Here is a 12,615-nt window from a genome sequence, read left to right on the forward strand (position 1 = left end):
CGACGACTTAATCGTGCTAAATCGTCTTAATGGGAGATACACTGCGGCAAAATTAACCTTTTTCTAAAAGTCGAATATGAAAACTGCGGCGAGAAAAATTTAACATTATACGAGCCGCGGCAATTTATTTTATGAACTTACGATATTATACGCTATATGATATGCAATCTGTGCCTATGCGTACCTATGCGGTACGTGTGTCGTTTAATTAATCATGTTGTGTTGCGTCTAGCGTGAAAAACCGTAAGGTAAATCTATATGTATTTCGGAGTTTTAACAAAACATACTAAATATTGGTTCCTTTACTTCTGACAATAGTAGTTAATGTCTACTTACTAGTGCTAGATGCCAGTAGGAGTAGCCAAAATTTTACTATTTAATTAAACGTGATGGAATTTTCAACGAAGCTCAGCCAGAAAGGTGAACAATTAATGGCGTCAAATATTTTTAAATTCAAATTTAAAATTCGAATCAAAAAATCAAGTGGTCCCACGACACGGGAACACGCGAGACGCAACAAATAACGATTAACTAACACGTAAACACATACACAAAGGTCTATACGGTATAAAATATCGTAGGTATATCATATAATGTATAAAATACATCGCCCCGTAGCCGGTACAACGTATCTTATCGGTTTTTTCCGCGGATTGCATGCAATGTTGGCTTTTTTTCTCGTCGCAACTTACGTATCGCATTTTGAAAAAAGGTCGATTTCATCGCGGTTCGCGCGCGGCCGTTTTAATACATTCACAACTTACCGCTAATGCGTTGATTAATCTAGACCGGGGTTAGAGCGTTTGCAGTGATGCGCGCGAGGGTATCACGTCGGTTGTCGTTAACGAGAGAATATTAACGTCACGGCTCGACATCGAGACGGATCGACTTGGAACGACAGCGTTCGACGAGACCATTCGGCAACAGCCGTACGCTGCTGGTACGCGAGGGAAAACAATAACCGACAACCAGTTTTGAGACCTAGATAAATGTAGATAAATATATATAGATGATATATATTAATATATATAAATACGAGCACAATTTTGTTTCCTCAACTTGGATTATTTAAATATTTATTTCACGAGCGGTACGCATTAAGCATTGATTCAAGCGTTTTCGTGTACATAACAGTTAGCATAGTTGAACAAAATTCGGTGCAACACGATTGCCCAATTTTTCGTTTTTTGGCCCGACTAATTACACCACGATTGTGGAAAAAATGTGTAACACGATTCTGAGTGTAATAGATCGTTGCATTTATTCAATAATTGTCTTTTGAAGGAGGCAGTCTTAGATTTTCTATTGTATCTTATCTCAATATTTTGCATTTTAGAACAAATAAATAAATAAACGGCAAACGATTCAGGCTTGGAAAACAACTGACAAATATAAATGTATTTATTTTTTAGTTAAATTCAAAAAGTCAACCGTAATATGTTGATCTGACAACATTTAAAATATCTACCATTTCAAAGAGTAATTTAATTGTATATTCTAAATGATCAACAGTCGTAATGTTGGATATCAATTCTTCTGTTGATGCCTCGAAATTTATTGAAGTAACAGTGCTCATCAATGACTTAATTACACAAAATTCATTCTGAAATAAAAACTTAAATATTTTACACAATCATTTAAAAACCAAAGGACACAAATAATATAAAATTTAAGTTGCTAAAATATCAAACATTAAAATATACAGAGCATTACTTTTAATATGGTAGACGTTTCAGTCAATTCAAATGAATTTGTTTTGTAAGAGTTGATCTAAAGAAAAAAAATTCCAATAAATAAATAAAATATAAATTATGTGTCAGGCGAGATTAAAATAATATTTTACCGTAGTCTTAATTAAAATCGATTGTCCTGAGTTCATCCTTTCCTCAAAAATGTCCCATTAAAAAATTGTAAAATAATAAATACTTAATATCCCTCACAAAAATGAAAGATAAAAGTATCTAAGAAAATTATTTCTCACTTTTAGGGTATCTAATATTGAAATCGTTTGTGATGAGCTACTCGAATTCTCAGAGAATACCTGAGTTAGACAAAAGTTATAATAACACATAGCTTGGAAATAATCATTAGAATATATAAATTGAATAGGTAAAAGAAAAAAGTAATCTAATTCCAATCAATAAAATACCAATGATTGATTGAACACGGAGTTCTCTTCCGAGTCTTTGTCGGTCCAATGTTCATCTGATTTATATTCCCTGATTAAGAAATTAATTAGATTTTTGTTCTAGCACTTCATACGAAAATATTAATCTTAATTTATTACCATTTGATAAGGATGTTGTTGAATTCTTGAAAAATGGATTCTTGATTTCATTATTTAAATTCTGCAACAATCTATTGTTCATCCTACATAAGACTGATGCGTGTGGTCTCGATCCCACATAGGGGACTGACTGATTTTTGTAGATATTCGTCATCCTAAAATATATATTATGATTGACAAGTTGACTGGCTTGAGTATTATATTTAACTCACACGAATCGAACACGAGAACGTCAATAGTTTTATATCATACTTGCATTTTTCGCTTTGAGAATTAAATTTAACTCTCAAAGAATTTGTTCTCCACGCTATGAGAGTTAAAAATGATTCTTATTTGTTTATTGAGTTTTAATAGGCAAAAGTTTTTTTTTAACTCTTATTTTGTTTCATATTCGGATAGAGGAGATAAAAACATGTATTATGACAAAATACCATTTCGATACTTTTACTATTTAATAAGTAGCAGTATTTTAAAAATTACAAGTTAATTAAGATATTAAGTACTTTATTTTATATTAAATTCTTCAACTTATAATATTATAATTATTACTTTAACATATTGACAATACCTCTTTCATCCAAGTTATTCAAAAATAAGTTATAGTATCACGCATAAAAACATAAAAATCACAATATATTATATGCAATAAGTACAGAAGAACATATATGACTGACGACACACTTGATATCATATCGCTAATTGTATAACATCGTGATCAGTAATACGTTCAAAACAAAAATAATAAATACAATTGATTATAAACACTAGTAGGTATCTATAGAAACTGTCTAAATATATTGTAATAGGCTACGAGAGTTAAATTAAACTCTTACTTATTTTAATATTAAAACCCACTTAAATCGATAAATATTATCATTAAAATTGATTTGTAGCATCAAATACTATTTTTATAACCAAAAAAGTTCAAGCCATATTATGGTAAAATAAAATATTTCAATCGGCGCCGAGGCAAAAATATTTGAGTATTAAATTTAACTCTAAGAGCCTATAAAATGATTTCACTGAAAATTTCTTGCCAGTCAACTTGTTAAGATGATATTTTTTTGTAAAATCAATGATTATTTAGATATGCTTACTGACTGTCGTTTACGACTGAATGGTGGCTGGATTTATTATGTTGTCCAGGTAGTATGACTATCAGGCACCTCCATTGAGTCTGTAAAAACGGATGGTTTAGTTATTATTGGAATTATACAAAAGCATTTAAAATGTTGTAATTACCAATTCATTTACTGTACCATGTATTCTAATGAATTTCAATAACTCATCGGATATGATTAATCTATAACCCGTGCTATTTAATGGGGTTGTTGTTGAATTCTGGTAAAATGGATTCTTAATTTCATTATTTAAATTTTGTAACAATCTACTGTTCATCGTACATAAAACTGATGCGTGTGTCCTCGGTCCCACATAAGGGACTAACTGATTTTTGTAGATATTCGTCATTCTAAAATATATATTATAGCTGAACCCGTGCACTTCGTAGCCCATATATAGAATTCGTCCGTGTGCAGTTATTGCTTTCTCTAAATGCAATTCTTAAATCAGATGTTTATTATTTACCTTCTTTCTTTTTTTGATCCCCTAGCAACAAACGAATATAATACTATAAACGACGTAAATTTTCAAACGAAAATAATAGCACGTAGGTTGTACAGTTAAAATTAGTTTTATAATAACTAATAGCCGACTACTGTGCGCTTCGCAGCACCAACACAAAAATGCAATAAAAATTATTTATTTTTTCTAAATTCTTTATTATTAATCCAACACATTTGTATATACAATATTCTTTGTTTGTCCATTTGAGGCATACACAAATAAACAATTTGGAGTGCCAACTCTTGAACAGGCCACGTATAATTGTCCATGCGAAAAACACGGCTCCTCCAAATCCAAACCGCATACTTGGAGCGTTTGTTCTTGTGCCTTATTGATGGGCATAGCGAATGATAGGTGCACGGGGAATTGCAACCGTTTGAATTCAAATGGCATGTCTGTTGGTATCAGAGGAATACGTGGGATGAGTACAAATTCCCCCTTCGCTTTACCAGTCAATATTGTGGCTTCGATTAAATTCGGCATCAATCTTTTTACAGCTTATCTTGTGCCGTTGCACAGTTTTGGTGCATTCAAATTCCGTAGTAAAATAATTGATGAGCCGACCTTCAAATTCAAAAAATGCGGCGGTATACCGGGTGGTTCAAACGAATTCAAAAATTCAACTGGATAGTTGACTGCATCATCTTCATTCAATGCGCTATCAATAGACTTGTATGATATTACTGCACCAGGCAATTTTTCTTGGATCAGATAATTGATAGCATTGACTTGCACATATAATGCGTTACATCTGAATACAGCAAAGTTCTGGCAAATTCATCACTTGCGCACAATTGAAAAAATGTGGTTAATGTTGTTACTGGTGGACGTGCCACTCTCTCTTGAACATTTTAAATATACACGTAAAATATACACGTTGGCCATTTTTAAGATGAACTGCCAAATGAACAACAGCAGGAAACCGTTCATGCATCGGATATGAATAAATTCTCCAAAGAGCCTCATTAGTGCTGATGTAGCGGCCTATTTGATATTGAGCAATTTCATCATGACTATTGTCAGCAGCTACTCCGAAAACAGCCATGTCACTGCCTTTGTTGACATACTTGCAATTGTATTTGATCGATTTGACCGAATTGCAATACTCAACGTTAATGTGTGCCTTAAATATTTTCGACAACAGTGGTGAGTATGGAACTACCCAACGATTATCAACTTCGATGTCTTGATTTTACATTCTAATCGTTACCGTATGGCCATTATCTTTAGTAGACCGACGTCGGTACAACGGATATCCATCATCACCTGTTATTGTGTCAGAAGTCAATGCTCTTGGGTACCGTTTTGAACATTTTCCATCGATCATGCATGGAGAATTCAAATTGAGTGCACCGCAAGGACCGTGAATCATATTTTACTTGACAACTTCAAATAATTCAGGATCAGCAATTTCATCTGGAATTTCAGCTGATATAATGCTATCAATTTGATCCGGTGTTATTTTACGTAACAGCCATATCAATATATGTGCATGCGGAAGCCCTCTCTTTTGCCATTCGACCGAGTACATCCAGCAACGCACCTCTCCAAATACTCGCAATTCGATAATCAAATCAATCAGCGCTTTCAATTTCTGTCGAAATACACGTGCTGTTATATCGTGGCGGTATGTTGGTGTCTGACCTTTAAACAAATTGGTTTTTATGTCATCCCACTATGGATTGCATGTGAATGTTATGAAGAGGTCAGGGCGGCCGTATTTGCTAACGTACGACATTGCATCTTGTGTATATTGATGCATGTGACGCGGACTGCCAATATAAGTCGTTGGTAGTATTGTTAAACGTCCAATATTATTGACATCGCCATCATTCACTATTGCATCTTGTAAGTGTATGTACTCTTCCGATCGCAATGCCGCTTGATTGAATCTAAGGTAATTGAGACGTTCTGATTCAATCTTCGCATACATGTCCACAGCGTATTGATGGAATAGTTTGCCACATCTCAAAATGAAGTTGTCTTCTTGTGGACGAACCATGAATCTGTATGAGTAATAGTTCATTGCACTAACTGTCTTGCCTGGTATGTCGCGACCATTAATAAATACAATGATAGAAAATTTAAATGTCTGATTGTTTTACTTATTACTATCCTATGATTATCGGATGGCATAAGATCAAGAGCGATTTTGAACAATTGAACTAATTCATTGTGTTGATGGAAAAAAATTTGCAGGTCCAAAATAATTTGACGCCTTGCACTTGGAGCAATTGCACAACGACGATTCAATTCATCATTGCTATTCCCAACAAAATAGATTTGCAAAAATTGAGGTTCGGTGTCAGGGAATGGCAATAATGAACCAGCTCTAAGATAAATCTGGGCTTGAATCTGTAACATATGAGAAATACAATTTGATATTGGATCAGAATTCGTGAAAATATCAAAATAATTGCTGGTCAGGTTACATTTTTCGAAAGATATTCCGTATGAAATAATTACCTTGAACGTCGGCATAAAACTGTCTCTTATAACTTTTTTCGCACCAAAAGAAGTCATTTGAAATGGCGTATTATATTCTTGAATGTGGGACAAAAAATTCTTGGACGTTGGTGATGTTCCAAAAATCAATGAGTGCAGTGGATCAGGTGGAGATTCGAATGCTGGCAATTTCACTTTGTCATTAGTACAACACATGCCAGCCGTTTCACCTGGAAATTTGGCTGCAGCACAATGTATATATCTCATCGTCATTCCACCAATATATTGAAATGCAGCAAATTCCATGGCTTGTGCACGACGCGAAATTCGTGACGTTCGTCTTGATGCTGGATTTACTGACGGACCTGCAGATGTAATTCGATGTTCATTTCGTAAATGTTGAACACAACATTTCGTTGTAAATGTGCCTCTTCACTTTGAGATCTCCTATGAGACTGTTGGGCGACATAATTACGTGATCGTCGGCCAATGTTTTGTCGTCTTGATCGTGGCATTTTTTAACGCCTAAATCCATACAATTCAAATTGAATAAAAATCAATCTCATTTAATCTCAAACCAATAAATATTACCATAGACGCGCGTGCCACGGAAACAAATAATAAAAAATAACTGCATAGAGTGTACGAGTATCTCCATGGCAAAACAATAATTTTTGAATATCGTGCGTGCGCGCGTGATTAATATTGTACATTTAAGAGGCCATAACTCCGGAACCACATATTCCACAGTGTACAAACTTCAGAGAAACCATCTACATATCAATCTTAATATGCCCTAAAATTTTTATCGAAATCGGTTCGGTGGATCTTGAGCTATAAAATTTATTCAAAATGTACATCGATTTTTATATATATAGATAGATAGATAAAGATAGATAAATTCGCTTCTATACGAAAAAAAAAAGAATTACATATTTCTATTAAAAATTAATTTTTTTCATAATTAATACTTTGAATTTGTATTGTTAATTTGTATTGCTAAAAAAAAAAAAAAAATTGTATTTTACATAATAATATTATTTATTAGGTATTGTTTATTATTAACCTTTTCGTTTGGAGGCCCGGAACTAGGTGCTTAAATATAGAGTATCACTGCGTTCATTGTTGGGTTGTGTTGGTGATTCGTCGACCGTCATTATGCTCTACCCTAGAAATTATTTAAATGTGGCCCCTGCTTTAAAAGTAGGTATTAAAAAAAAAAAAAAAAAAAATAATGATCTTCATCTTTATCGAGATAAAAAAGTACTTATCCAATCCCAACGCTGCCGACAACGCATAAGCCCCGACAAACCATGCAGACTCGAAGACCGGTGTGCTATCCGCGGTTCTGGCGCGCGTCGGCTGGTCGAAAATTCAAGTCTCACCGGAACGCTCGCGACCGAGACCGTACGATTTCGGTGCCCGATGCGATTTTAAACGCGGTCGTGCGAAAAATACCACCGGTATAATTTCGCGTCGGTAAAATATGCGACACGACGAAAACACTCGTCCGAACGGTACGCGATAGCGCGCGCCCGAACGATATTGAAAACCGATTACGACCGTTTGTCATCGTCACAGTCAATGGATCGTTCGTTAACGACGACGGGGCCCTTTGCGTAACGTCGGTCGACAGGCGAATTTAACGGGCTTAATGCGACGTCGGCACTTGTGCGGCGTTTGTTGACGTCAGTAAATTATGTCGACACGCGCTCACAACGTATTGCCGTATCGGCGACGGTCTCCTTCGGCTATTTGTCACACGATTCGCATTTGCGTACGCGTTCGCGGTATACGTTTGCGATCGTAAAAAAAAAAAAAAAAATAATATATCCCGGAGTGGTTGATTCAATCGTAATCGTTTTTTAACTTCCATCATCAATCGTTGTTTAAGATATGTTAAGATATATTATGACGTAAGATGACGGCTTGCAGATACGATGATGGAGGTGGATATAATTTTAAAACACTAAATCAGAATGCATTGTAAACGTGATGACGTAAAAAGTTTGAATTTATATATAATTTTGTTTGATTTATTGTATTTTTAAAAATTGTGCGCTTTACGAAACACACTTTATTAATTGGATTCAAAAATATATGATACGTTTATTTTAAGTCCATTCGAAAAACGACGTCGCTCCGTTGTTAAGCCCTATAACCCGAAACCGTTTGGCCCTACTCGTAGACTATAATGTAGTTATCTATTTTGTTTCGACAATATAATATTTAAAATTTCACTGACGCGTAGTTCGTACGAGATCAGAGTTGAACATTTGGTCGTGTTCAGTTGCCGCAATACGATGTGATTTCGTCTTCTTAGCGAATCTCGTGTTCGTGTTTTTCATTTTTTTTTTTTTTTATACTGGTTTTACCGCCGCTATAATTATAATTTGTGCAGTGCAATGTCTGATCTGCCGTACGATAAATATCCACTATGAACACCGTACGTTATGCGCTATAAACTAATAGTTCAACAAACCGTTAAAATTCAGTAGTTTAATACAACATTGTTATTGCGCAATAAAATGTCCCTCGTGAAATCGATAAAATGACGCTTAAACTTGTGCGTGTTGATCTGTACCAGGTTTCAACGGTCGTTTCGTTTTAAGCCATTGTCGATTCGTCTTACTCGTTTTCCTCAACATTTTCGTTTTTTAAACCGAAACGCTCAACAGTCTAAGCATTCGTTTGCTTATTCCCTGCAATTAGGCTGACAATTTTAAACAGTGCGGTCGATCACACACTGCGTGAATGCCATGATACGTAGACATCTGGGATTATCATTGTGAACACGAGTCACTATTTATGTCCACACTACACTGTACAATCGATTAGTATTGTATTATATTATACTATACGCAGGACGATGGCGTACAATTATAATTGATTTTTATTTGTTTTGGGGCGGTAGAGGAAAAATACACGTTCGTGTTACATGGGCACCGATCGGCGTCCGACAAAACGGAGTGATAATAAACGGTTGGTGTTCACGTTTATCGACGACATCCGGTTTCGCAGACGTACGTATAATGATAAAAAAAAAAAATGTTTGTATTTACTACTATACTGACTAGGTTCCATCTGGTTATTTCATCTCCCGAAAACTTCGTTACGCGTTTTTCAACTTATACGTATCCTTGCTGGATAACTGTATCAAGACGCTCGTCGATGTTGCGGAAAAACGTATTGAAAGACCTTCGCTGTTTATGGGTTTGAGAGATAAAATAAACATTGAAAATAAACCTCAGAGATTAGATATTTTCATGGGTTTTGTCGAAAAACCGTCCCCGAAATCCCCTTTCTCGGCATACGATGTACACCATCGACAGACAGTAGATACGGATAAAGCGTTACTACTGTCTGTGAACCATTCAGCGCTGTGAACACTATCACCGATGCTTCCGGAAGTCTACAAACGTCGGTTCGAATTCCAAACAATTGCGCTAGCCGAGTACGTGATTTTTCAACCGACCGTTTAAGGGCAATGGTTTTAGGGGATACGTTACAGTTTGGTTTTCCTAAACGAATTATATGAACTCCTTGGGATGATGATTACGTCCGGAAGTCTTGAATCCGTTTCCTCGAAAGTTCCGACAAACGTTTATGTGAAATGGAGCGCAAAAAGTTTTGTCACGAAAGTTTTACGGAAGACCGCGAGTTCCGGGCGCAAGTACAAAACAAGTTACTTACTTCATTTTGGCTGTTGAAAACAAAAAAAAAAACGGAGGGAAAAAAATATGAGAATTCGTAATATTTTATTATTATTTACGACGCTGTGTCAAAATGATTTATCTTTGTGATTATACTTAATTAAATCCATTTACCCGACCTCGGTCGTATCTATACGCCGGTCCACTATCCTCGCGTCGTTAGCTGGCCGTCATAAGACTCCGGTCACGACGCAATTTATCTGCTCAGCTTGCAAAATATATAACAATAATATAGCAACGCGCTTTTTTCTACTGATGTTTCGAGCACTAGATACATATAAGAGTATTCGATCCGATTCAGATCTGGAACGGGATGATTTCCACCGTTCTCCCAAAGAAAAAACAATTAGAATTGAGCGATTTTTGTACGGTCCAAAATACATTTGAAATAAATTAAAATATACCTATATATGTGTATTGAAGCCGGAAAACGTGCCTTTATAACGTGGGGGGGGGGTTGGATTTATATACCTTCCTCATGCTTACATAACATCGGTCTTGATCCGTCCTCGGACGGCATACAGTCGAAACTCGCTAAAGAACTCGAAAAATCGTCGGACGCCGTGGAATAAAACGTTTGATTAAACATATATTAGGGCTCCGGTGCGAAAACAATGGCGCACGTACCTTGTTTGATATTCAACCGCACGCACGTAAATGCAATTTGAGGAAAGTTTAGCTATATTTTTTTTGCCGTTACTCGCTATAATGCACGACATACTAGCTGAAATGTCCAGCGTCGCCCAGGAGAGTTATTTTTCTATAAAATATCCTTACTAGCGCCGTCGTCACCCGATTCGTACGAGTACTCCCATTATTAATGTTCTTGTTTTTTTTTTCCGAACATGTGTCCGTTAGCTCCACGCAGGAGCGCACTTGGTGCCCGTCCCGTCTATCGAAAACGCCCTGGGCAAAGCCGGCACAAGGTATAGATAAGCCAGGCACGTGCCTAGAGCGACACTTTAATAGGGGTGGCATTTTCAAAATCGGGTCACACATTTTTTTATTTCTATCGGTATCCGAAATCAGTTCTTGAGTTCATATATAGAACTGTACTTCAACGATTATGTGATAATAATTTAATTTACTTCAATTGTAACCGTTGCAACAGTTGAGAGGAGTTACACAAACCTTGAAATATTAATAATATAATACTAATATTAATATTTGCGATAAAATATATCTCAAGACTAATTAGTCGATCATTCTACTGAAAGCAAAATCGCTGAAGAATTATAAGTAGATAACCTTATACAGAGCTTTGTGTTAATAAAATCAAGAAAAGTCAATTTTAATTAAATTAAGTTTGTTTTATTTTATTTTATCAATATTATTATAATAATATTTTTTTTTAATTTTTTAAGATTATTAGGACGTTATGCTGCAGCCGTATCACGAACGGGTGAAGTATATCTGCAAAGGACGTGGTTCAAAGTGACAAGTTCGATCGAGTTTTTCCGGATTCGTTGGAAAATCGAGTAAACGCACATTTTCCCGTTTCGCAGGACAGCGGTCCCTAACCGTTCCGTGTTTTTCAATTTGTTTGATATTGACGTCTTCGACGTCAAACGTCTATTATTGTAATTAAAAAATATAACAAAAATATAACTGTACGTGTTCAATTTAGCATGCATGCACTAAAACTTTGTACCAAACCACATATAAAAGCCTTGTAGTATTCGATTAATTTCAGCGAAGTTTTAGTAATGAAAAGCTCAACATACAAAAAAAATTACATTTCGATAAGTAAAAAAAATAAGATTTTTCGGTCATAGTGGTGTGTGAACATTTTTAAATTATATAAGTTATGCATGTATAAGTAGGGTATAAGTAGTGTTAAAAGGATGTCAATCAATGCTGTAGGAAACGGCTCCGACAGATTTATCATTATTATTACTTATTATTATTATTTGGTTATTATTAGTTTTGGTGGTTTTTAGAAATCATTTATAATGACTTTTCTAATCGATCAACAGGAACGTATTTTTATCCATATGTATGCATTTTACATGACGTTTCCGAGCAATAAACTGTCTGATATTTAAACGTAAGTATAAAAAAATCATTTATACGAGTAGTAAATTAAGAAAGATAAAATTATTACTATTATAAAGTTAACACAAAAAAAAAAAAAAAAAAAATAATAAATGTAAAAACGTTTTTTTTTCTTTATTTGTTATATGTTATCTTTACCTATCATGAGCACAATTAGCAATTAGCTTATGGTAAATTACATTAAATATGTTTATCATTAATTAATTAAAAATGTCCACAAAATAAAGATATAATACGTTTTGTACACTTGAAGAGCCTTGATGTAAGCAGTATCCATTAATGACACTTATCGAGTTTAAAGCTGTAAAATTGTAGATTTGTTTAAATCTTGTTCACGAAAATCCAACATTTATTAAAATAAGTGATTTTACATTCAGTAATAAAAGACAATTATATTATTGGTATTTAAAATTAGATTTTGTTTGGTTTTTCGTAGTGAGACAGGTAATCATAAAATAAACAGTTATTCTAGTCATTGCTAAAACTGAT

At 34.8% G+C, this 12,615-nt stretch overlaps 2 protein-coding genes across 2 annotated transcripts; both read right to left on the bottom strand.

Moving 5' to 3' along the window:
* Positions 1–5,288: 5,288 nt before the first annotated feature.
* On the bottom strand, positions 5,289–5,915 carry LOC112692863. The gene is made up of 2 exons (XM_025567678.1): positions 5,639–5,915; positions 5,289–5,557 (listed from the first exon to the last, which is right to left on the bottom strand). Exons 1-2 carry the CDS (start codon positions 5,913–5,915, stop codon positions 5,289–5,291), a joined length of 546 nt encoding a protein of 181 aa, XP_025423463.1.
* On the bottom strand, positions 5,833–6,664 carry LOC112692865. The gene is made up of 2 exons (XM_025567679.1): positions 6,380–6,664; positions 5,833–6,268 (listed from the first exon to the last, which is right to left on the bottom strand). Exons 1-2 carry the CDS (start codon positions 6,662–6,664, stop codon positions 5,936–5,938), a joined length of 618 nt encoding a protein of 205 aa, XP_025423464.1. The 3' UTR covers positions 5,833–5,935.
* Positions 6,665–12,615: the final 5,951 nt, after the last annotated feature.

This window comes from Sipha flava, unplaced genomic scaffold (genome assembly GCF_003268045.1).
Source record: "Sipha flava isolate LNK unplaced genomic scaffold, YSA_version1 77_pilon_pilon, whole genome shotgun sequence".
In the NCBI taxonomy this organism is placed as follows: Eukaryota; Metazoa; Arthropoda; class Insecta; order Hemiptera; family Aphididae; genus Sipha; species Sipha flava.